The sequence below is a fragment of the Meriones unguiculatus genome, chromosome 9 (genome assembly GCF_030254825.1).
Source record: "Meriones unguiculatus strain TT.TT164.6M chromosome 9, Bangor_MerUng_6.1, whole genome shotgun sequence".
Lineage (NCBI taxonomy): Eukaryota > Metazoa > Chordata > Mammalia > Rodentia > Muridae > Meriones > Meriones unguiculatus.
In genome coordinates, this window is record NC_083357.1 from 50,790,202 (window position 1) to 50,812,805 (window position 22,604).

General features: G+C 51.2%; 3 protein-coding genes across 6 annotated transcripts; 2 read left to right on the forward strand and 1 right to left on the reverse strand.

Annotated features, from left to right (window-relative positions):
• Positions 1-849: 849 nt before the first annotated feature.
• Positions 850-3,843, forward strand: Sdr39u1 (short chain dehydrogenase/reductase family 39U member 1). The gene is made up of 6 exons (XM_021663653.2): positions 850-970; positions 1,238-1,344; positions 1,422-1,504; positions 1,808-1,929; positions 2,751-2,894; positions 3,144-3,843. Exons 1-6 carry the CDS (start codon positions 955-957, stop codon positions 3,554-3,556), a joined length of 885 nt encoding a protein of 294 aa, XP_021519328.1. The 5' UTR covers positions 850-954; the 3' UTR covers positions 3,557-3,843.
• On the reverse strand, positions 2,401-15,665 carry Khnyn (KH and NYN domain containing). 4 transcript variants are annotated; one of them, XM_021663651.2, is made up of 8 exons: positions 15,528-15,665; positions 14,584-14,801; positions 13,000-14,117; positions 12,736-12,866; positions 12,559-12,655; positions 7,176-7,283; positions 6,886-6,987; positions 2,401-6,233 (listed from the first exon to the last, which is right to left on the reverse strand). In XM_021663651.2, exons 2-8 carry the CDS (start codon positions 14,782-14,784, stop codon positions 5,984-5,986), a joined length of 2,007 nt encoding a protein of 668 aa, XP_021519326.1. In that variant the 5' UTR covers positions 14,785-14,801; positions 15,528-15,665; the 3' UTR covers positions 2,401-5,983. The 4 variants fall into 4 exon arrangements, 3 of the variants coding, with proteins under 3 accessions (XP_021519326.1, XP_021519325.1, XP_021519327.1); XM_021663650.2 differs by having other exon boundaries at positions 15,408-15,599; XM_021663652.2 differs by lacking the exon at positions 15,528-15,665 and adding an exon at positions 14,893-15,260.
• A 208-nt stretch (positions 15,666-15,873) lies between these two features.
• Positions 15,874-21,314, forward strand: Cbln3 (cerebellin 3 precursor). Its single transcript, XM_021663658.2, has 3 exons — positions 15,874-16,583; positions 16,901-17,020; positions 17,289-21,314. The coding sequence occupies exons 1-3, from the start codon at positions 16,305-16,307 to the stop codon at positions 17,484-17,486; spliced, it is 597 nt and encodes a 198-aa protein (XP_021519333.1). The 5' UTR covers positions 15,874-16,304; the 3' UTR covers positions 17,487-21,314.
• The last annotated feature ends 1,290 nt before the right edge of the window (positions 21,315-22,604 follow it).

A 22,604-nucleotide genomic window follows, 5' to 3' on the forward strand; every position in this document is an offset into this window, starting at 1 on the left:
AGATTGTGGGGCTCTTTAGAAGAGTGGCATTTCAGGCAGGGACTGGTGAGTGAGACCGGGCCTGATGCTAAGCAGGCAGGACAGGCAGACAGGAGAGTGACAGAAAGTTAGGGCACAGAGATGTGAGCACCAGATCACCACAGACCCTGAAGGTTTTCAAGGTCTTTCAGCTTTTACTCTAAACACAAACTTTATTGGAAGACTTCAGCATGAGTTTTAATGGCATATGTTTAACTTTTAATAAGAATTGCTCTGCTTACAATAAAAGAAAGGAGCAAGAACTGGGGCAAACACACACACACGGAGCTCGAAATGATAATCCAGGCAAAGGATGGCATTGGCTCAAACAGGTAGGTGGTAAGTGTGGTAAAAACGGTGAGATCTGAGGGTCTACTACACTTCTATGGTTTCCACTGAAGCCCAAACGCAGCATTTCCACAACGAAGGAAGAGAGGGCACAAGCGCAGTGATTCTGGCTGGGCAATCAATCAAAATGATCTAAAACTGGAAAATAGACCTGGGAGCCCGGAAACGGGGTGAACAGGGAAGCAGAGGGTGGAACGCTAGCTCGTGAGAGCCTAGCCGAGGAAGCAAGGAGAGTGCCCACGTCAGCGGGAGAAGAAACGTTAGCACCTTCGAGCGCTGGCAGGAGGAGCACAACAGTGAGGGAAGATCAAGGGGAAATCGCAGCGCCCCTGCCCGGAAACTGAACAAGCGCCCAGCGCTTTGCGGTGTAGAGCTGTGCTGGCATTTTCTGCACTTCTTCCTCCCTCTCTCTTCTAGCGTCATCCACCTCTCTTCCCAGAAAAATTTACGTCCTTTCGCCATTGCTCTAACTCCTTCCGGGTCGGGGGAGGGGTGGGGGCACACCTAATCCTGAAATTCGCGTGAGGTGGAGCGCGTAGTCGCGTCCGAGGTTTAAGTCTCGCGCAGGCGTGCTAGCTCCCTGTCGCTATGCGGGTGCTTGTAGGTGAGGGAGGGCTGAGGGAGCGGCGGGCGGGCTTCGGCTGCAGCCGGGGGCTGGGAGAACAGGCCCACGGGGCGTAGTCTCCCAAGCCGGCAACCCAGCCTTGGCTCCCCATCCCCAGAAGCTGAATCTCTGAACCCCCGTGACCTGTGTCACCTCCGCACCTCCGGGTGGCGCGAAGGAGAGGCCTAGAGACAGATGGCACCGCGCCCTGGGCGGCCAGCAGATGGCCTGCCTCCCTCGAGTGAACAGCCTGTGTTCTCCCACCAGGTGGCGGGACGGGATTCATTGGGACAGCCCTAACCCAGCTGCTGAGAAGCAGGGGCCACGAAGTTACGTTGGTCTCCAGACAGCCTGGGCCGGGTCGAGTCACGTGGGTACGTCCGGCTTCTGGAAGGTGGGAGGGCAATTTGCGAGGAAGGACTCCCAGCAGGCGCTGTGCTTCCTCCCACAGAGTGAGCTCAGTAGTTCGGGGTTGCCCCCCTGCGATGTTGTCATCAACCTAGCTGGAGAGAACATCCTTAACCCTCTGCGAAGGTCAGCAGGGCCGTGAAGCAGACAGCACCTGCCCCGGGGGAGGGGAGGGATCATCGGGAGACGCACACTGTGCAAGTGCCCCTTGAGTCCTGGAGCCTGTTCTGCACCCGTGTCAAATAAAGCCCAGTGTTGTGGGCGAGGAGATCCGGTCCGTGCCTGTTGAGGGCTGGGGGGAAGGGTCCTGTCTGTTTTAGCCACCAAGAGTGATTCATGAAGACAACGAGCAGACTAGGAGAGGAAAGGATGAGTGAGGATATGGTTTAGGTTCGCGCCTGTACTTGTGATCTTTCATCTTCTCTGCAGATGGAATGAAGCCTTCCAAAAAGAGGTTCTTAGCAGCCGCCTGGACACCACCCACTTGCTGGCCAATGCCATCACCAAAGCCGCACACCCACCCCTGGCTTGGATACTAGTCACAGGTGTAGGTATGCCCCAAATCACCAACCTCGCACATTAGAGAAAGCAGCTCCTGGGCCCTGCGTTGTCACTGTGTGGGCTTTGTCGGGGAGGTACTGAAAGCTAGGAGCTCCTATTGGTAGCCCTCAGAGAAAGGGGGGGTGAAGCCAGTCCGGGGGCTGAAGAAGTCTTCCTACTCCCAAGCCCCTTGCTTTTTGAACCAGAGTTCTTTATGAAGAGCCCCTATGGGCTTTTGTGTATTATTATTTATACAGCATTCTGCCTGATGTGTGCCAGTGCACCAGAAGAGGGCACCAGATCTCACTATATGGTTAAGAGCCATCATGTGGTTGCTGGGCATTGAACTCTGGAAGAACAGCCAGTGTTCTTAACGTCTGAGCCATCTCTCCAGGCCCAGGAAGAGCCCCTATTGTTGTATCACCTTTGAGACCAAGGAATTGCAGACAATTAAGATACCAGTAGTAAGCCACCATACTAAGTATTTTATACGTTATATTATTTAATTTTTGCAACAACCTTACGAGGTAGGTACAGTTACTCCCACAATGAAGATGCAGATTTTTTCATACAGAGAAGTAACTTGCCAAAAAGTCACAGATGTCAGGAATGGTGGAGCTCAAGCAGCCTGGCAGCCAAGTTTCTGTCCCTGCTAACTACTACAAGCCAGCAGCCTCTGCACACAGCCTGGCAGCCAGAGGCTAGACTTCCAAGCTGGGACACGTGGGGGAGCTCAGGGGAAAGAGTCGAGATTCACTCAGAGGGTGGAGGAGACTAGGGCTGAGGAGCAGGACAGAGCCTGCCCGAGGAAATGCGTGCTCTTCCGTGACAGGTTACTACCAGCCAAGCCTGACCAAGGAGTACGATGAGGACAGCCCAGGAGGGGATTTTGACTTTTTCTCCAACCTGGTAACCAAATGGGAAGAAGCAGCCAGGCTCCCAGGAAAGTCTACGCGCCAGGTCGTGGTGCGCTCAGGTGAGGACCAAGGACCTGGGAACCAGGTGAGGTGGAAGATTTCCGGGCCCAGGAGGGCTGAGCTTACAGTGAGAGTTGACTGTCACTCTGGCTAACCCACAGAGGGAAAGTCCCAAGAAGATCCACAGCCCACCCTGCCCACTCCAAGTCCACACGGGAGGAAAGTGAGGAGGGGAAAAGAGAAATGACCGTAGTACAGGTTCCCAAGGCTAAGCAACCCTCCTATACCATCCCTCTTGTCTGCTTCAGGGGTTGTGCTGGGCCGTGGGGGTGGTGCCATTGGGCACATGCTCCTGCCCTTCCGCCTGGGCCTAGGAGGCCCCATTGGTTCAGGTCACCAGTTCTTCCCCTGGATACACATCCGTGACCTGGTGGGAATTTTGAATCATGCCCTTGAAGCAAACCACGTCCAAGGAGTCCTGAATGGAGTAGCTCCAGCATCTACCACTACCAATGCTGAGTTTGCCAAAGCCTTGGGTGCTGCCCTGGGCCGCCCAGCCTTCATACCTGTCCCCAGCACTGTGGTACAAGCAGTCTTTGGACGAGAACGTGCCATCATGCTATTGGAAGGCCAGAAAGTGGTCCCGCGGCGGACACTGGCCACTGGCTACCAGTATTCCTTCCCAGAGCTGCAAGCTGCCTTGAAGGATGTCGTAGCCTAAGTGGAGAAGGATCCCCAAAGCAGGGGCGGGGCCTGTTCCTGCATACTGAGAACTGAGTCAGGGGATCCCTATATTTTATGATCAGAAGCCTTCTGGGTCTTAGAGTCTTCCCCTGTTCTGTTGCTCTAAGCCTGTCTGAGAAACCCCGGTCTCAAGGATGTACTCTCATTCTAACCCTAACCTCCTCAACTTCCTGTGGCTTCCGTGTGTCACAGTTGCCACCATCCTCCAGAGGCTGTGTAGAGAAACTTCTATAGTTACGGCAATAAAGATAAATCATACCACTAGCTCCAGCTGTCTCTTTGGCTTAGATTCTCCTACAATTATCTTAAGAACTATTGTCCTAGACGCCTCTTCTTCCTAAGCGGTTTCTGAACGTTGTAACAGGCTTCCTCTCCCCTCATCCTTCCTTTTTTTGGCCTCTTCCCAAATGCGCTGGTGAATCAAGAGTTTATGACAGAGATTAAAGATAGTAAAGATCTATTTCCAGTGACCTCTGTTGTCCCCCTGACCACCTGTCAGAGGATACCAGCAAACGTGGAGAAAAGGCCTGGAGGTTAGCCTTCAGTATTTTACCAAGCAGCAGTGAAGTAATCCAGCAAGTACATACAGGTTCCGGCTCATCAGACCACAGTACAACAAAGTCAGTGTCCCTCTGTAGGCCTAGGACTCGTCTCTCATCAGTCTTCCAAGGCCCTCAGCATAAAGGGGGAGATAATTGTGGCCTTCTGTACACTCGCCACCATGGCAAGTAAAAAGAGCAAGGAACCAACCACAAACTTAAAAAGCAGTTCTACCCGCACCCGGTTCAGACCATTCTCTTTTTTTCTTTACCCCCTGGGCACCGAGAGTAGTTTCCCTGATCAACTTGTCTCCAATACCAAGCCTAAATCAATCTGTAGAGATGAAGGTTGCCCAGTGAAACAGGCAAAGATGCTGGGGCCTGGGGAATGCCACACAGCCAACTCTGTGTTGTTTGGAATAAGGTAGAGCCAGAAAAGGATCTAATTCAGGGACTTGCTACAGGTCCCCAAAAAGAACTGAAACCAGGGGCACCTACCTCTTTATACCTCTTAATCCGACTGGTCTGTAAGAAGTTGACTAGCTCTGAATTACTCCTGGCGAAGGTGGAAATAACAGGAAAGCACGTTAGACTACACTAGAGGAGAAACTATAACGCATCTAGGTAGGGAACGTGCCACCTTGCAGATAGTAAATTCCCCAGCACAGGAAGAATTCAAGCAGGTACAGAACAATGACGGGTGGAAATGAGGATGTAAACAGTTTGGGCCGTGAGCCGTCAGGTATCTTTCAACTCTGATGCTTTGGCTTCCTTCCCGGAAAGTAGTTTCTTCACCATACACACAAGACATAGTGTGTGCTGCTGACTGAAACCTGTCTTCCATAAAGAAGGTGTCAGCTCCCACTACATCGTCACTGCTAATCATGACTTCATGGATTTGGTGAGTACACTCGACACCAGAAAGAGGATTTGACCAGGGCCTGACACATTTGATGATTTGTAAACAAACACTTAAAATGCAACCGACCAGCTGCCACTTAGAGGAACCCTGAGAATATCTAGGTAATGTAACAATCAGCCCTAACTTACCTGTTAATGGGTGTTTTGAAGGTTGCTGGGAAGGGATGCAGCCATTACAGGGCATGCTCTATAAAAACCCAGTGTCAAACCCAAGCGTGTGGACGGTGGACATCTCTGAGAGTCGAGTTTTGGTTAGCGAGCCTATGCAGCCACAGGCAGACATACCTGAGCCATGATCCAAGTGCACTTCCTCACAGGAGCCTTCCTCTGTGTTCTCCTTTCTCAAAGGTTATTTTATGCCTGACGTATAGACATAAGTAGAGGCCAAGCAACTCTGGCACGGTCACAGGCAAGGCACACCTGCGTCTGGAAGCCTACCCCCTCTGCATTCCAATTCTCTGCTGTCCTACTGCGACAGCACGCACAGCACTGAGTCCTCCAGCCCCTGCCAGGGAACAGCTCAGCCTATCCTAGCCATTCAGAGGAGCAGCCTAGGATGCCTGTTTCCTCAGCTTAGCCTTTCGCCACCTCCAGCCTACCCTAGCCCCCAACCCATTTAACCTGGAAGCCTCAGTCTTCCAAAACAGCGGCTACACCCTATAGAAACCCTTCATAAAGGCAACGTTGAGTTATGTCTGATCAAAGCCTCCTAAGAGCTGGCTGCGGTCCTCCCCCAGGTTGAGTCCACTTTATGGCCCTGTCCTCAAAGTACCCCAGGCAAGAGTATTTCCACACTCAGCTCCTCTTGTCTGGTGCTTCCTCTGGCCAAAGCACCATCTTCCAGTGAGTCTGAGTCACAGTCTGAGCAGCAGAAGGACTGTAACAGAAGGGGCTGGGCTGGGAGGCTGACTCTACAGGGCAGCAGCTACGCACGCAAGAAAGGCTCAAAAGTTGAGACTCAGTAGGGCCTCAGAAAGTTGATTGATATCCCGGCAGTATGGCTCCCGCTGCAGGATGAAGTCCACCTTGTGGTCCTGACCCAAAAACACCTCCAGCAGCTGGCGCCGCAACCGCTCTGTCTCCCGAGTCTTCCGAATGCCACCACTGCCCCTCTCCTCTTCCTTCCCCTGCTGCTGATTAGCATGTTCTTTGGGACCTTTGGAGGGCTGGTGAGCTTTAGAAGAGCCCTGTTTCCTGGAGAAAAGCAGAACAAGAACTGATAAGCTGCCGGGCAGTGGCGCGCATGCCTTTGATGGCGGCACTCAGGGAGGCAAAAGCAGGCAGATCACTGTGAGTTTGAGGCCAGCTTGGTCTACAGAGTGAGTTCCAGGGCAGCCAAGGCTACACAGAGAAACCCTGTCTCAAAACAACCAAATATATATTACATATATACATAAATATTATAAATAATAACTAGTAAGTACTCTGGAGAGAAACTGGGCCTCAGGGAGCCAAACTGACCTACTTCCAGCTTTCGGGAGGCAGTTCCCTCTGCAGGCCACTGAGTGGCAGTACCAACCCGCTAGGAAGACAGAACCCTAATGCGATGTAACCCTCATATAATCACTCCCTTAATGAGCCAACAGAGGGTGTGGAGTTAAAACTAGCCGTCACTACATGCACCCATCTCCCAGATAGCTCCATCAAACTTAGCAGAAGAGAAAAGAAATACCAAGTTTCTCTGACTAGTACAAAGGTCTGTGTCAAGGTCCCTAAGGAGATTTTTAAAGGGCAGGCCAGCAAACTCAAGACTACCGCCGAATTAAGCTGGCCCAAGCTGCAACACTCCCACCATGCCTCCATCCTTCAGAGAGCTATAGGCTGCCTGCACAAGTAGGGGCATTACCTGACCGGCTTCTTCAGGAACTCATCCAGGGTGGGACCATTTCGCCCCAGTGGGTCATCTGGGACCATGAAGAGGTTCCCCACAAAGGTGAAGGGCAGCAGGCTAGATGAGGAAAGAGGAAATCACAGAGATGACCTCTCCTACCTCCCAGGTGTCTGGGACCAGCACCACCAGGAGCTACTGGCTATCATCCTTTGAGGCATCTTCAAGCCCTTGCCCAGGATTCTCACCCAGTGGCCAGAGAAGAGCTGGTTTAGAGAAAGGTCTGAGCCGGTGCCCTATTCTCTCACCGCTCTCTGATGATCGCCATCCACTTGTCAGACTCCTCTGCCAAATCCCGGAACTGGTCATTGGAGACAATGATCCCATCAGTCTCTTCAGCCAGCTTCACCATGAACCTGTCTCAAAAAACACAGACACCATTCTGGGATTATCCAAAGATCTGATCCCACAGTATGCAATCAACACTTGTGACCCACTTCTGCCGATGGAGGTCAGTCTCCCAAATCATTTTCTTAACTAAAGAAGGGTAAGGAGGGCTGCTTGTGAATTAAGCCCAAACAGACCCTCATGCATCCTGGGCAAGTACTTTACTAGTAAGATGATAGATAGAGAGACAGACAGACAGACAGACAGACAGACAGATAGATATGATAGAATACATAGATACAAGATAGATATGATAGGTAAAGATAGATGATAGATGATAAAAGACAGACAGATGATGATAGATGACAGATACATGATAGATAATAGACAACTAGATACATAGATACATGATAGATGATAAGATACATAGGTGATAGATACATAGATATATAAATGATAGACATATAGATTGATAGATGTAGACCAAGGGTGGGGCAGATAAGAGATAGGCAAGGTATGGTGCCGCATCTTCAATCCAGCACTCAGGAGGCAGAGACAGGCAAATCTCTGTGAGTTCCAGGCCAGCCCAGTCTACAGAGTTCCAGGACAGGCAGGGCAACATAGAGATATTCTGTCTCAAAAACAAACAATCAAAAAAGAAAATCGGAGTCAGAACAATTCGCTCTGTAGCCCCAGCAGGCTTTGAACTCTCCTGCCTCAGCCTCCCCAGTGGTTGGGATTATAGCCTCCATATTCGATTTCCCACCGCAGCATCACCCATCTATAGGTGACTGACTAGACATAGACACCAAAGTTAGAGAAGAAACGGTGAAGAACCCAAGTCTCCCAACAGCATCATTCAACACAACCTCCACTGAACACTTTGTGTCTAACAAACAGTAAGCTAGCTCTAACTCCCACTCCGCCCCCACCAGTCACTCACAAACCTGCCTTTCTCTGAAAAGCCTTCCACTCCAGACCTTTCCATGCTGCCTTCCTTTCCAGGGCCACAATCACTCTAATAATCAGACATTAACACTAAGACTGCTGCCTCACCTTCTACCAGTTCATCTGCCTTACCTAACCATCCACCATCGTCCAATCTCCCCTGCTCTTCCGTGCACAGAGCTGTTCCACACCCCAACTCAGCCACAGTGAAAGGCCTTGAATAAAGGCCACATGTCCAGGCCTGGCAGCTAAGGGCCTCTAGAACCCACTTCCATGTCATCCTTACAGCCTTTTCTCTCTCAGTATTCCCTAATGAACCCTCAACTCCAGCCAAGATCGACGATCAGACTACAGTCATAACACATGCTCTGCTCTCTGCCTTCAGTTCCCCATATCTCAGGCATCCTAAGCCTTTACAATGAAAGCCACCTAAGGAACTTCCTTTCTGGAAGCTGGCAATATGGCTTGGTTGGAAGAATGCTCACCTGGCATGCACAAGGCCCTAGGTTCAGTCTCCAGCACCATATAAACTGGGCATGGTAACATATAACCAGAATATCAGCACTCAGAAGGCAGCAGCAGGAGAAATCAGGTCAAGGTCATCCTCAGGTACTCAGTGGGCCTGATGCCTGAACTACAGGAGACCTTATCTCTAAGTAAATAAATACAACTTTAAAGTGTTTTTGTTGTTATTTATGATTTATTGTTTTATGTACACCGGTGCTTTGTCTGCATGTAAGCCTGCAGATCAGGAGAGGGCATCAGATTGTGAGCTGCCACGTGGGTGCTGGGAATTGAACTCGGGACCTTTGGAAGACCAGTTAATGCTTTAACCACTGAACCATCTCTCCAACCCCAAAGTTTTAAAAGTTTTTAAAGACACCTGAGGCCCACTTTAGTAATTCTCTTCTTTTGTTCTATTTTGTTTAGTTTTGAGACAGGAGCTCACGTTGCCCAGGCTTGCCTCCAACTCACTAAATAACTAAAGCTAACTTCAGACTCGTCATCTTGCCCCTGCCTCTGCTCCTGCCTCTACCTCCTATGTTTTGGCATTAAAGATATTAGCCACCATGCTCAGGTCCCATTTTAATAATTCTGCATCCAAAGAGTAAGATTCACAAGGTGATGGGCAGTGGACTTTTGAAAGGTTTAAAATAAAGAGATTCAGCCCATCGCACATCCTTCTCAATCAACAAAAACCCCCAACCCCTTCCTTCCTGCAAAACCCCAGTCACAACAGGGCTCCATTTCCTGAGTTCTTGTAGTGCTTGAAATAGGTGTTTCATTGTTGTTCAGTTTGTTTGGGCCTTCGGAGGCCAGGGACCAACTCTTGCCCCAGAGTTCTTTCTCCAACTTATGCACTAGTCTGAAGTGGGTGGCCAGTATCTGAAAGGCATTGTGGTCCAGAGAAGAATGGAAATCAGGGTTAGGTATGACAGGTGTTTGGGAAACAAGCCAAGAGGATGCTATGCTCTGTGAGGTACACAAAAGGCGCTTTCTAGTTAAGCAGTTTACTACTCTCCGGATACATCCTGCTCTGCATCACTCACTCGGAAGTCCCTGTTATGCTCTAACCATGCTGATTTACCGTAAGGAAGAGAAATTCCAGATTTACATCATGTACCCACCAGGTTCTACACAGCTATGCATTAAAACTGACTCCATCTCCAGTATCAATCCTGTTACAATGCTGATGTGGATAAAAAGTTACTGTCTTAGATAAACTAAAATCAAGGCCTAAAACAGAAAAGCAGCACTTAGGAGGCAGAAGCAGAAGTGTCGCCACAAGCTCAAAGCCAGCCTGGCCTACAGATGAAGTACCAGTCCAGCCCAGGGCTCCTGAGATCCTGTCCAAAAGAAAACAACCAGTAGCATCAGAAGCCTTCTGGTCGTTTTGTTTGTTTGTTCTGTCAACCTGACACATATACAGTTATTTAGAAAGGGACCCTCAATTGAGATGAATTCATCAGATTGCCTAGAGGTGTGTGAGCCATTTTCATTGCTGGTTGATAAAGGAAGGATCGGCCCTCTGGGGGCACTGCCACCTCTAGGCAGGTGGCCCTGGGTAGTATAAGAAAGTGAGCTGAGCAAGCCAAGAAGAGCAAGCCAGTAAGTAGCATTCCTCTGCAGTCTCTGCACCAATTCCTGCCTCCAGGTTCCCGTCCTGACTTCCAGTCAGAGAGGACTATTACCTGAAAGTTTAAGATGAAATAAACCCTTTCCTCCCCAAGTTTCCTTGGATCATGGCACTTATCAAAGCAATAGAAACCTAAATAAGACAAAAAGGAAGTGCCTTCTATAAAATACTGTTTACTTCTAGGAAGTAAAAGTGAAGTATCCAAAAGAATAAAACATAATCAGTATCCTGGGCAGTTTTTGTCAACTTAATACAGTCTGGAATCACCTGAGAAGATTTCACAGTGAAGGACTGTCTAGATCAGATGGTCTGTAAGAATGTCAAAATTAAAGTGGACAGACCCACCCACCATTTCCTAGACAGAGGCTCTGGATCCTGTGAGGACAGGGAGGAGGCTACGCCCTGTCAGGTGTACACTCATTGCTCTGTACCTGCCTCTGGGTGTGACGTGCTGTAAGTTCCTGCCACGGTAACCTGAAGTGAGCTAAACCCTCCTTAAAGTTGCTTCTTCAGTACTGTGTGTGTGCGCCTGAGCACATATATGTGACACGTGCCTGAGCACATATATGTGACACTGAATATGTGGAGATCAGAGAACAACCTGCAGAAGTCGGTTCACTCCTTCACCATGTGGCCCAAGGGTCCAGCCCTGCTTGGATGTGTCTGTACACCTATGTTCGTGGCCCCAGAGGGTCCAGAAGAGGATGCTCATTCCTTAGAGCTACGTGAGTTGTCTGGTGTGAGTGCTGGGAAACAAACTGGTCCCCCGGAAGAGCAACAAGCACTCTGAACCCCCGAGACATTGCTCCAGCCCCTTACATTGCCCTTTTCAGAGTCCTGTATCACAGTTACAGGAAAGAACACTAAATCACTATGATTTGGAAATTTCTAAAAACTGAGTAATGTCCTAAGGAATAAGTACCTAGAGTTGTTAAGAGATTTTAAATAGGGCGGAGAGACGGCTCAAAAGTTAAGAGCACTTGCTGCACATGCTGAAGACCCGCACTTGGCTCTCAGCATCCACAGCAGGCAACTCACGAGGGCCTGTGTCAGCTCCAGAGGATCTGATGCCCTTTTCTGGACTCCGTGGGCATCAGGCATGCACGTGGTGCACATCCATACATGCAGACAAAACACTACACATAAAATAAAAAGTAATTTTTACAAAGATTTAAAATAGCTAATTAGCTTTAAAAATGCATATATTTCCACACCATGTGTGTAAGCGTGGCAGGCATATATCCCACGTTTTCTGTTTACCCTATATGGTAACTTTAAATCCTAATTTTCTTTTGTCAAGGGAGTTAGCCACTTAACAGCTGTCTCTACTTCTGTAAATAGCAATAATATTTTATGTAAAAATTGTATTTTATGTAATATTTTATGTAAAGATTGTAATATTTTTTCCTTTATTTTTTTCTTTTTACTTTATTGAGACAGGGTCTTACTCTGTAGTCCAGGCTAGCCTGGAACATCCTTTGTAGCTCATGCTGGCCTCAAATTAATGGGGATTATCCTGCCTCCGTCTGTCATGTGCTGGGATTACAGGCGTTGACTAGCACACCCAGCTTCATGCAACACTTAACTGGGCCCATGCAATGTTAGGAGGGAACGTCACTAGACTTCTTGCTTAGCACCAGGCATGAGGCAAGCACATACCTTATCTTCCTTTGATAGTCACAAGGAGGGTGAATGAATGGAGAAGGATCCTGAGACAAAGAGGTTAATTGACTAAGAAGCGGGGCTGAGGCCACGGAGGAAGCAGATCAATAATGAAACCTGGAGCTCTAATTCTAACCGTCCCTTCTGTTCTGAGTCTGGCAATCTCTCACTGTACCGTGTTCTAGACACCCTAGTATTCAAAGATTGTGTTTCTGCATCTTATTTATTCTCCCTTTCCCGGAATGTTCAAAGAATTTCTCTACGAGTGGAAATGTCATAGCTGTTTGTGTCACCAGCTTTTCCAGCTCTCCGTTACACCAGTATTTTCTAGACAATAAAGCACTGTATACAAATACAAGGTGAATAATGAGCAGGCAAATAGCGGTTGCCCACCTCATCTTGCCCGCAGAGCTGATGTACCTACCCCAGCATCTGTCCCACCACAGCTAACTCCATCACTCAGAGCGGAGGACAGAGGTCAGGAGCATCTCTCTCCTACTCCACGTCCCACTACACTCCCTGCATATCAAACTTTGGGCCAGGAAAGGAGCAAATACCTATCATCGTAAGAAGAAATCCTCTTGCCATCCATGACTCGTGAGGGTGTCAGGGAAAGCAGACTCAGGGAGTACAGCTTCTGCAGGAAGTGACTCTCTGTAGAACAAGAGACAACCGGGTTCCCCTCAAGGTCAACGCAGCCTCACCCAGGACACACAACATCAGACCCAACTTACCTCTGACCTTGGAATCCTTACTGTAGCGCCACTGAGGCACAAAGACGGTTATGTCACGGTGCCCACGGTCCCAGAAATATTGCACAGCAAGAGCGATGCCACGGCTGGAAAAGTAGTGCTGGAGGCCATGCCTGCAACGCAAAGAGTCAACACTCAGGACCCAGAGGAGGCCGCAGGCTCAGCCCCTCAGCAGATGTCTCCAAAACAGACAAAGACGCCTGTCTCATCCTCCCGCCTCAGAACTCGGTCCCACCAGCTACTTACACCATGGCCACGTTGCTGCCATCAATGACAATATGACGGAGATCTGGCTGGCCAGGCACATTGGCAAGGCACAGGGTGAAAGGGTCCTGCAAGGCTTCCTGGAACCGCTGTGTGCCAGTCACCAAGTTGCCCCCACGAGTGCCTCGTTTCCATGGAGACCCTCGACCTCGAGCCCCAGCCTGCTGCTTGTCTGCCCTGTCTCCCCGATCTCCACAGGGCCACGGGGGTTCCGGTGCAGGCGGAGGGCTAGGCACCCTCGGAGGTGAGGCGTTCCCATTATGGAGCCGCTGGAGGAGAGAGGCTCCCCGGGTTGGCGCTGCCCTCTGGCATGGCACATGGGCACCGGACTCACCCTGCCCACTGAGCCCCTCTCTCTGTTGAGGAACCTCCTGTTTCCCCAAGGCCTTTCCTTTCAGGGGTGCCACCTCCCCTGCTCCTCCACCTGCTGGCTGGGGCCTGAAAGCCACTCCCCTCTCCCAGACCTCTTCCCCAGACAGCGCCTTCCACCCAGAATCCATGTCCCTGATACCATCCTGCTTCCTTCCCTCCTTCTCCATGGTGTGACTTTCTCCTCTTGCTGCCCTTGGCTCTCCCCACCCCACCCCTCCAGTGCCCAGGGGTCCCCCACCTTCATTCAAGGTAGCCCTGACTCCCTGGAACTGAGCACTCAACAGGCCTGGACCCCCCACCTCTCGAGAGGGCGAGGCCTGTGGACCCTGCCCTCTGGAGGCCTCCTGTGCCAGACTCAGGAGCTCCTCCTGGACGGCCAGGGGCAGCTGCAGCAGGGCCTCTGTGTAGGCATCCTTCCTAGTCTGCAGCAGCGCAGAGAAGCCTCTCAGCACCCCAGCGCTGTCGGTGGCACCAGGACAGGACTGCAGCTGAAGTTCCCAGCTCAGCCGCTGCACTAACTCCTCCACCCGGCTCTGAGCCATCACAAACGCCTCAGTTAGGCCACTGATCGTCAGGGAGCCGGGAACCTGGGGCACCAGGTGGGCAGACGTGCTCCAAGCCAGGCAGTCAAGGAAGAAGCCTTGGGCTCCCAGAAAGACGCAGTGCAGTCTGGGTGGGTAGTGGATTTCACTCTGCAGTTCTGGGCTGCAGAGCCCCTTCAGGTATTCCTAGATGGGAAAGTCAGAGAGGAAACTTCTAGAAGCCATCCCCTTCAGGTTCCTTGTTGCCCCTGAACTCCAAGCACTTGCATCATCCAAGCAGATACTGTTACTATTCCCGCTGTAGACATAAGGAAATTGAAGAATAAATCAGAGGGCTGCCAAGTCGTGGAGCCGTACTGGCCTTGACGCCAAAGGGAAAAAAAATGAGAATTCACCCCCGGTGGATTCCCTAGCAAGGCCCACCTGTACAGTGGGATTACTCTACCATCCCAAGAGCACAACGTGATTTGTTTCTAAATACCAGCAGAACCTGGGCCACCGCAGCAGAAGTGAAACCGAATTTCTAAATAAAAAGACCTGCTGAGTTCCTCAAAGCTCGGGACAGAGGCAGCCAATAAGATAGCAAAGAGGCACAGGTCCTCCTCAACCCCTCCTCCTTTAGGCAGCGGCGCTAAAAGGGAGAGGAGTTCACCTTGGCTCTGCTGACGTTCTCCTTGGGGCCCTCCAGCTGCAGCCAGATGTGAGGGTTCTCTGGGCAGTCTTTGGGGAGGATGCTCATTCCCACGCTGAAGATACGCTCCAAGCGGGCCTGCTGCTCCCGAACCTTGTCCTCTGCCTTCGCAGACACCGCAAAGCGGTCAGGCGTCGGGGAAACAAACCCCCAAACGGACATGGCTTCTTCCCAGGAACCTGGAAGGGCAGAGGCAAGCTCACAGTCTATGTCTCCCTTCAACCCGAAGCCTAGTCACACGGCCTACACCCAACAACCAACAGGTCGCACCTAGTCACAGCGCTGGTAAACAACCCCAGGAGGCACAAAGCCTCCTCGCAGGTGGAGAGGAGAGAAAATTATCTGTACACAGGCCTCTCCCAAAGTCCTTCGTAAACAAGGCTATCTGGGGATGGGCGGCTGGCCAGAGGAAACTGATGACCACCGCCCTGAGAGGGGAAGGGTGAAGGGGCCTCCACCTCATTCTGAGGATCACAAGATGTGGGTGGGTGGGGAAAGAGCCCCAACGCTGAGCGGTCTCGGATTTTGGAGCAGAGGAGGGCCTCTCTAGAAATGATTACTAGCCGGAGGCTGTAACTGTGTAGTCCTGGGAGGGAGGGAGTGCCCTTGTCTGCCATATTCCTTCTCTAGCCACTCCCACCTCCCCGCCTCCCCTCCTCGGAGCTGTCCACAGCCAAGCGCCCGGCATGGCCCGCCCTCCCACAGCCTGCCGCGACCGCCACCCCCAGCCCGACCACCCTCCCGCCGCGGCCTCCAGCTCCCCAGCTCAGGAGGGGCGCGCCTACCGCCAGAGCCGCGAGTTCCGCCCGCTCCTCCAGGGGTTCGGGGCCCCCCGCGCCTCTCCTGCGCCCCAGGAGCCTGGGGCTGGGGGCCCGAATCTGGGAGGGCCTTCTCGGGTTCCTCACCTAACCTAGACTTCTCTCGTCAACATCGCGTTCTGGTTTTGGAGTCACTTCCCGGCCTGGGGCGGAGTCAGCCCGGCTCCTCCCACGCCAGGGCAGCGCTGGCAGCTCTATGGAGAGCTGTGCGCCTCCCACGCGCCCGCCCTGCGCGGGCTCCGCCTGCTGTCCCTCTGCCGACGACCCGCCCACCACGTCCCCTGCGGGGCCTACTCTGTCACCAACTCTCCCTCCCACCCCAGCGCCTCCCGCCAACTCTCACGTTCTCCTCCTCCCGTTCCTGGGGTCCTTGGGTGTTCCAAGAGGAAAAGTGACTGGTCCAGAGTCACAAGAGAATCACCAAGTATATTGTGGGGAAGATGAGGACACACCTTGCAGCAGAAAGACTGAATAATTCTGAAAAGGAGATGATGAGGAAGGACTTGAACAAACTTCATTTCACACATGAGTGTGTGTGTGTGTGTGTGTGTGTGTGTGTGTGTACATACACTCGCCCTTTTGTGGCTAGAGCCCTTGTGTCCTGTCTCCATTCCTCTTCTCCCTCCTAGAGGCCAACTGCTGTCACTCCACGCTCTGCCAAGAAGGAGGGAACTGCAGTGACAGCAGGGGTAAGGCCAGGCAGAGCTGTGGGACACAGACAGATAGAAGGAGGGAAGCGCCCAGGCTACGTGACAGACCACAGAAAGAACAGAGCATCAGGCCAAGCGGAGGCCTGAAGCAGAGGAGGGAGAGCAAAGGGGGACAGAAGACAGGAAAGTCTGTGGGTGACAGGGGGGCCTAGCAATGATGGGAACAAAACAGCACGGCCCCAGGCTGTCCTTGGCCTTGATGCTTCTGAGCCTCAGAGCTGGGTGTGCCCAAGAAGGGTCGGAGCCTGTCCTGCTGGAGGGGGAGTGCCTGGTGGTCTGTGAGCCAGGTCGGCCTGCCGCCGGGGGGCCTGGGGGAGCAGCCCTGGGAGAGGCACCGCCAGGAAGAGTGGCCTTTGCTGCAGTCCGAAGCCACCACCATGAACCGGCAGGGGAAACCGGCAATGGAACCAGTGGTGCCATCTACTTCGACCAGGTAACCCCCCTGCCCCCGTCCAGACACTTGCAAGGACCTGGACTCTACCTTCCAAGCCCCCTTTGTATCCCTCAGAGTTCAAGAGAACCAGTTCCTGCATCTTTCGCTCCACCTTCGTTTGCCACCAACTGCTTAGCCTTCTTTCATTCAAACACTCGGCCATCTTAGCCCTTTCTCATAATTTTTGAATCTACAAATCCCTGCCACACCTGCTTGCCACCTCTTCTTTCCTTACTCATTGTGCAAATGCCAACCCCAGTGATGTCCCTCAGGCCCAGGCACCCAGAATCCCACTCAACAGGATCTGCTTCCCACAGGTCCTGGTGAATGAGGGTGGTGGCTTTGATCGGACCTCAGGCTGCTTCGTGGCTCCTGTCCGTGGAGTCTACAGCTTCCGATTCCATGTGGTAAAGGTGTACAACCGCCAAACTGTCCAGGTGACAGCCCACCTCCGGGGGGAAGGAAGAGTCATAATGGAACGTAGCACCTCCCTGGGTAGCCCTTCTAGTGACCTGGACCAGGAGCAAGTGGGGAAAGGTCCTGGCTAGCAGGGTATGGCACAGGTACAGAGCCCAGCACTGGCCACTGCTCACTTCTCACAGGCCAGCCCACTGAGTGTCGGGTTCCCAAAGGGAAGCTTGTGGGAAGATGGGGGTCCTGAGCTAAGGGATAGGGCAGAGGTGCTAATGGTGCTCCCCTCCACAGGTGAGTCTGATGCTGAACACGTGGCCAGTCATTTCAGCCTTTGCAAATGACCCTGATGTGACCCGAGAGGCAGCCACAAGCTCTGTGCTGCTTCCCCTGGACCCTGGGGACCGGGTGTCCCTGCGCCTTCGTCGGGGGAATCTTCTGGGTGGCTGGAAGTATTCAAGCTTCTCCGGCTTCCTCATCTTCCCACTCTGAAGACCCATGCCTTTAAAAGACAGATAGCTAGCATCTGACCCTTCTGCCCTCCCCTGCCCCAGAAACAAGTATGGAGCAAGAGAAAGGCCCCTCCTTGCATGCGACCCTGTGGGAAACGCCCAAGGCCTAGAGTAGAAGAGAGCAGAGCTATGGAACCTCCTCACCACTACCGTTCAAGTTGCCCTTCCAGCCTCCTGCCTGCACTCAGGCTGAAAGCAGGATTTGGCAAGAGGAAGGCTATCACCGCTTCATTCTCCACTCCTCCTGCTCTCCACCCCAGCTTCCTGCTCAGTGCTATTTGGTGACAGGTGGCACAGGTAAGCTTGACAGGCTCCCACAGGGGCCCAGATGGACCAGCCTCATAGAACCCGCAGGCTTCATCCTGTGAGGAGTGCCAGCAGGAGAGATCTCAGCCAGCACCGTATGAACAGGGGCTGGCAGCTCAACCACAAGAAGAAGTGTGGGGAGGGCCACAGAGCACCCATAGCTGGAGAGATGGGATGGGGACATGTGCCTACTCTGAACATGATAAACATTCTGCAGATAAACTGGGACAGTCAGTGGGCAGAAATCCTGCCATCCATCTGTGCCAGGTCCCAATGGACTCTGGCCCTCATCTCCTGACGAGCCTGAGGCTCTGGTGTGTGTGTGTGTGTGTGTGTGTGTGTGTGTGTTTGCTCTGACAAACAGGGAAACTAGAGCAGGTATACAGAGCTGGAGGCAGGGTCAAAAGTCACACATGAGCCACGGAACACATCAGTGACCCTATGTCCTCCTACTTGGCCACCTCCTAGAACTGCCCCACCTCTGAAATCTGAGTTTCAGTCATGCCTCACTCTTGACTGACACCTCCTTCCTCTAGCTGCTTCTCGGCTGAGTGTAGCCTGTCCCCACCATCACTGTTTCTCTACAGTTATACTAGCTTATTTACCTTCTTAAGTTTCCTGCTACCTTGGGAGTCCATGATTCATCCCTCCAACTACTCTCCCTCCAGCATCAGAAATTCTCTTTCATCCCATTGTCCTGATGGTCCAGTATGAATAGACCTGTCTAGAGCAGCTGGAGAACTGTGGTTGGTAAAACACTATACTCCTCACCTCAGAGAGAGTGCAGTTTGGAACAAGGATTACAGGTTTGAAGCACACATGCCATGCTGAAGAGAAAATAAATTCAAAACTGAGCATAACAGTCAAGGGGTTTTGTTTTTTGTTTTTTTGGGGGGGTTTTGTTTTGTTTTGTTTTTTGTTTTTTGTTTTGTTTTGTTTGTTTGTTTGAGACAGGGTTTCTCTGTGTAGCCCTGGCTGTCCTGGAACTTGCTTTGTAGACCAGGCTGGCATCTAACTCAGAGATCCGCCTGCCTCTGCCTCCCTGAGTGCTGGCTGGGATTAAAGGCTGCGCCACCACCACCAAGCTAACAGTCAAAACATTAAAGGGGAAAATAGTACTCAAGTTAAGTAAATACCAGAACAAGGTTGTGGTTTTAAAATAAAAATCTGGATGTTCACTCAGGAAACAGAGGCATGTGGAGCTCTGTGAGTTTCAGGCAAGCCAGGTCTACATGGTACGACCTGTCTTAAAAGAGAAAGAGAGAGCAGGAAGAAAAGAAAGAGAAAGAGAAATGAGGCTGGAGGTGTAGCTCAGAGGCAGAAGCTAATGTTCATGAAGCACCAGGCTTGAAACCCAGCGGGGGAGGGGGAAGGGAGGTGGTGTTGGTGAGAAAGAGGTGGAGGAGCCCATACTTTGTGATCAGGAAGAATAGTTTAAAAAAGGTAAGAAATCAATTCTGCTTTACTTTGAAGAATCTGCAGCCAGGATGTTCAGGGTGAATAGCTACTTAAAATCCCGACAGCCCAGTCCCCCTTTCCCAGAGGCACTGCAAAGAGCAAGAGAACAAATGACACAGCTCCTTCCTTAAAAGGTGTCCTGACAGCTGCCTACACCATTTCTGACTGCGCCTCATTGCCAGAATGGAGTCACACTTGGCCACACCAAGCCAGGACAGGCTAAGAAACAATCTTATCTTTTTGTAGTATTTTCCATGTGTATGCATCGTGGGTCGTGTGTGTGTGTGTGTGTGTGTGTGTGTGTGTGTTTATGTGTGTGTGAGAGAGAGGGAGTCAGAGGAGAACCTTGGGTGTTGGTCTGCACCTACCGTGTTTGAGACAGGAACTCTAATTTATCCCTGCATACACCAGGCTAGCTGGTCTGGAAGCTTCTAGAATTCTATCTTCCCCTAGGAACACAAGGATTACAGATGCATGGGTTATGGCTGGCTTAAATGTGGGTTCTAAGGACCTGAGCCCAAGTCATCAGGCTTGCACAGCAAGTGTTCTAACCACTGGGCCATCTCTGCAGCCCACAGAGCTTATTCTAGGCAACCACGTCCAGCTGGAAGTCAGGAGTCTTACATTAAGGAAGAAGAATAATTTGACATTGGAAGGTTTTCAAAATATGATAGACTGGATTAGCTTGTTACTACCAAGCGGTATGAGCCGCTGTTTGTTTATTGCAGTTTCTGTATGTCAACAGTCTTACAGAGCATGGCTATTTTCTGATCAAGGTTCACAGAGTTGAAAGTAAGGTGGAAGAAGAGGGAAGAAACCACTTTCAAACTCATTTAGAATTCTGCTCCTTAGAGCTGTGGCACTGATATCCCCAGTCCCCTTTGCTTTCCAGCCAAAAGCTGCAGTCCCGGCCCCGCCCTTTGCCTCTCTCCAGCCTATGCCTGCAGCGTCTTTCTGACTTCCATGGGGAAAGTTCATGGAATCTGGACCCACCCAGAACATACAGAACACTTTCTATTTTAAGGTCCTCACCTGCGGTGTGTATGCAAAGCCCCATGCCGTGTAACAGCACGTGGAGACATCTTGGTGATTAGGGTAGGGGCTCTGAGAGATCTTGCTTACCACAGACTTTGAATCTTGGCGCAGCTCACCCATCACTTGGAGAGATGTGAGTCTAAGACACCCAAGATAAAGATCAGCGCCAACACAGGTTTTGTCTTGTTTTGTCTTATTTTTCAGGCTATTTTTGTTTTATTTGGATGGGTGTTTTGTCTGTGCACCACATGCATACAGTTCCCTTTAGAGGCCAGAAAAGGGTGTCAGAGCCCTTGAGACTGGAGCTGTGAGCCGCCATGCGGGTGCCGGGAATGTCAGCTGGATCCTGTGCAAAAGCAGCCATCGCTCTTAACCACTGAGCCATCCCTCCAGCTCCCCAACACACATACGCGCACACACACACACATACATACATACATGCACACGCACACACACAGGTTTAATCATCTTAGAAGGTAAATAATTTCCTACCTAGCCAAGAATTCATTGGTTGCTAGTTCAAGACTTCCTTCCCATGGAGAGAATGTTCCCTCTTTTCTTATGACCCAGAAACAAATGACTGATCTTTAGGCCGCACAGCTGTGTATCCTAATTTTTTTTCATGTTTTGAATTTGAAAACCAAATTCAAAATTTGGTCTGAGTGAGAGAGCATCCACTTCGTAATCGACAAACTCACTTTTCCAACAGTGGAGTGGAGGTTTCAAACTGGACAGTCCAGTCTAGTGTGGTGGCATACGTGTAAAGTCGGCACTTGAAACAGTAAGATCCGGAGTTGAGAGCTGCCTGGGCTGCACGGACCGTTACACATGCACACACAGACAAAACTTGTAGAATGCGTGCGGTGATGGGTTTGCTTTATCAAAATGTTCAAAGCTTTTAAAGGAGCAGACCTATCAGACTTGTGACTCCATTAAAATATTCAGGAGGATTTAATTGAATTTGTAACAATGTTTAAGTGATTTGACTTATAAAATGTATAGAATCCTATTTGTTGGCTATGTGTTTTTGTATTCAGTTTTGCTTAAGTAGGTTTGTGAAGCACACAGATTAAACAGTAAGTAAAGCCCGGGTGGTAATGGGTATCCACTCTAAGGACCACAGCCCCACAGACTTGGGGATTCTTAAAATAGAATCCATTGTCAACTTTCACTCTGCCCTCTTCCTGGCTGCCAATTTCCACATAGAAAATGGGACCAAAGTCCAGGGCAGTGGCTCACACCTGTGATCACAGCACGCTGGGAAGCACAGGTAGGCGGATCTCTGTGCGTTCAAGGCCAGCCTGGTCTACAAAGTCCAGGACAGCCAGGGCTACACAGAGAAACCCTGTCTGGAAAACAGAAAGCAAGCAAAAAGAAAAGAAAAGAGAAAGAGAGAGAGAGAAGGAAGGAAGGAAGAAAGGAAGGAAGGGAGGGAGGGAGGGAGGGAGGGAGGGAGGGAGGGGAGGGGAGATGAGGAGAGGAGAGGAAAGATAAGGGGAGGGGAGGGGAGGGGAGGAGAGGGGAGGGGAGGGGAGGAAAAAAGGAAAGGAGAGGGAAGGGAAGGGAAGGGAACCCACAGTGCCAGCCATATATGGTCCTTCCTCGGTGGTCAAGCAGTTCTTCGGATCTTTTGCCAGCTTCTTGCCTCACCCTCCACAGAATTCAGCTATTGCTTTCTATTCTCACCTTGGAAATGTTGCCCCACCCCTTCCTCAGCCCTACCCCACACCCCAAATCCACCCCTACCCTGACACTGTCAGCAGCAGGAGCCTCAGGTTCTGCCCTACTGAGTACAGCCTGGGACTGGAGCCCCTACCTCCACCCCTCCCACACCGACCTTCCTCCCTGCCTCTTCCTGGGAGGCTGAACTTCCCCCTCCTGTCAAGGTGCTGTCTTCCTCCACCAACACAGAGCCAGTTTCCTCTGGGCGTTTTGCTCTTCTCTACTTCCTTCCCTTCAGCATTAGGCTTAGGAGCCTGCATCCCTCAAATCTAAAAGAGAAAAGGGACGATGTGGAAGTAGCTGGAGCTTCAGGTGGCTATCCTCAGCTCTGTAAAGCCCTGAACCCCTTACCATCCACTGGCCTCCTCTTCAGGTCTAAAGAGCAGAATATAAACATCTGTGACCAGCTGCTAGCCTGTTAGTCACTGGTGACAGCTGGCTCTGCTGCCCCACCCTCCAGTTGTCACTAGTGTCCCCAGACATCTAGTCCTCCTGCTGCCCAGGCAGGTCAGATCCTGTTGCACGTGCTGGAGTACTCTCTGGGCTTTCCATATGTCTTTCTGCCCATGTCCAAGAC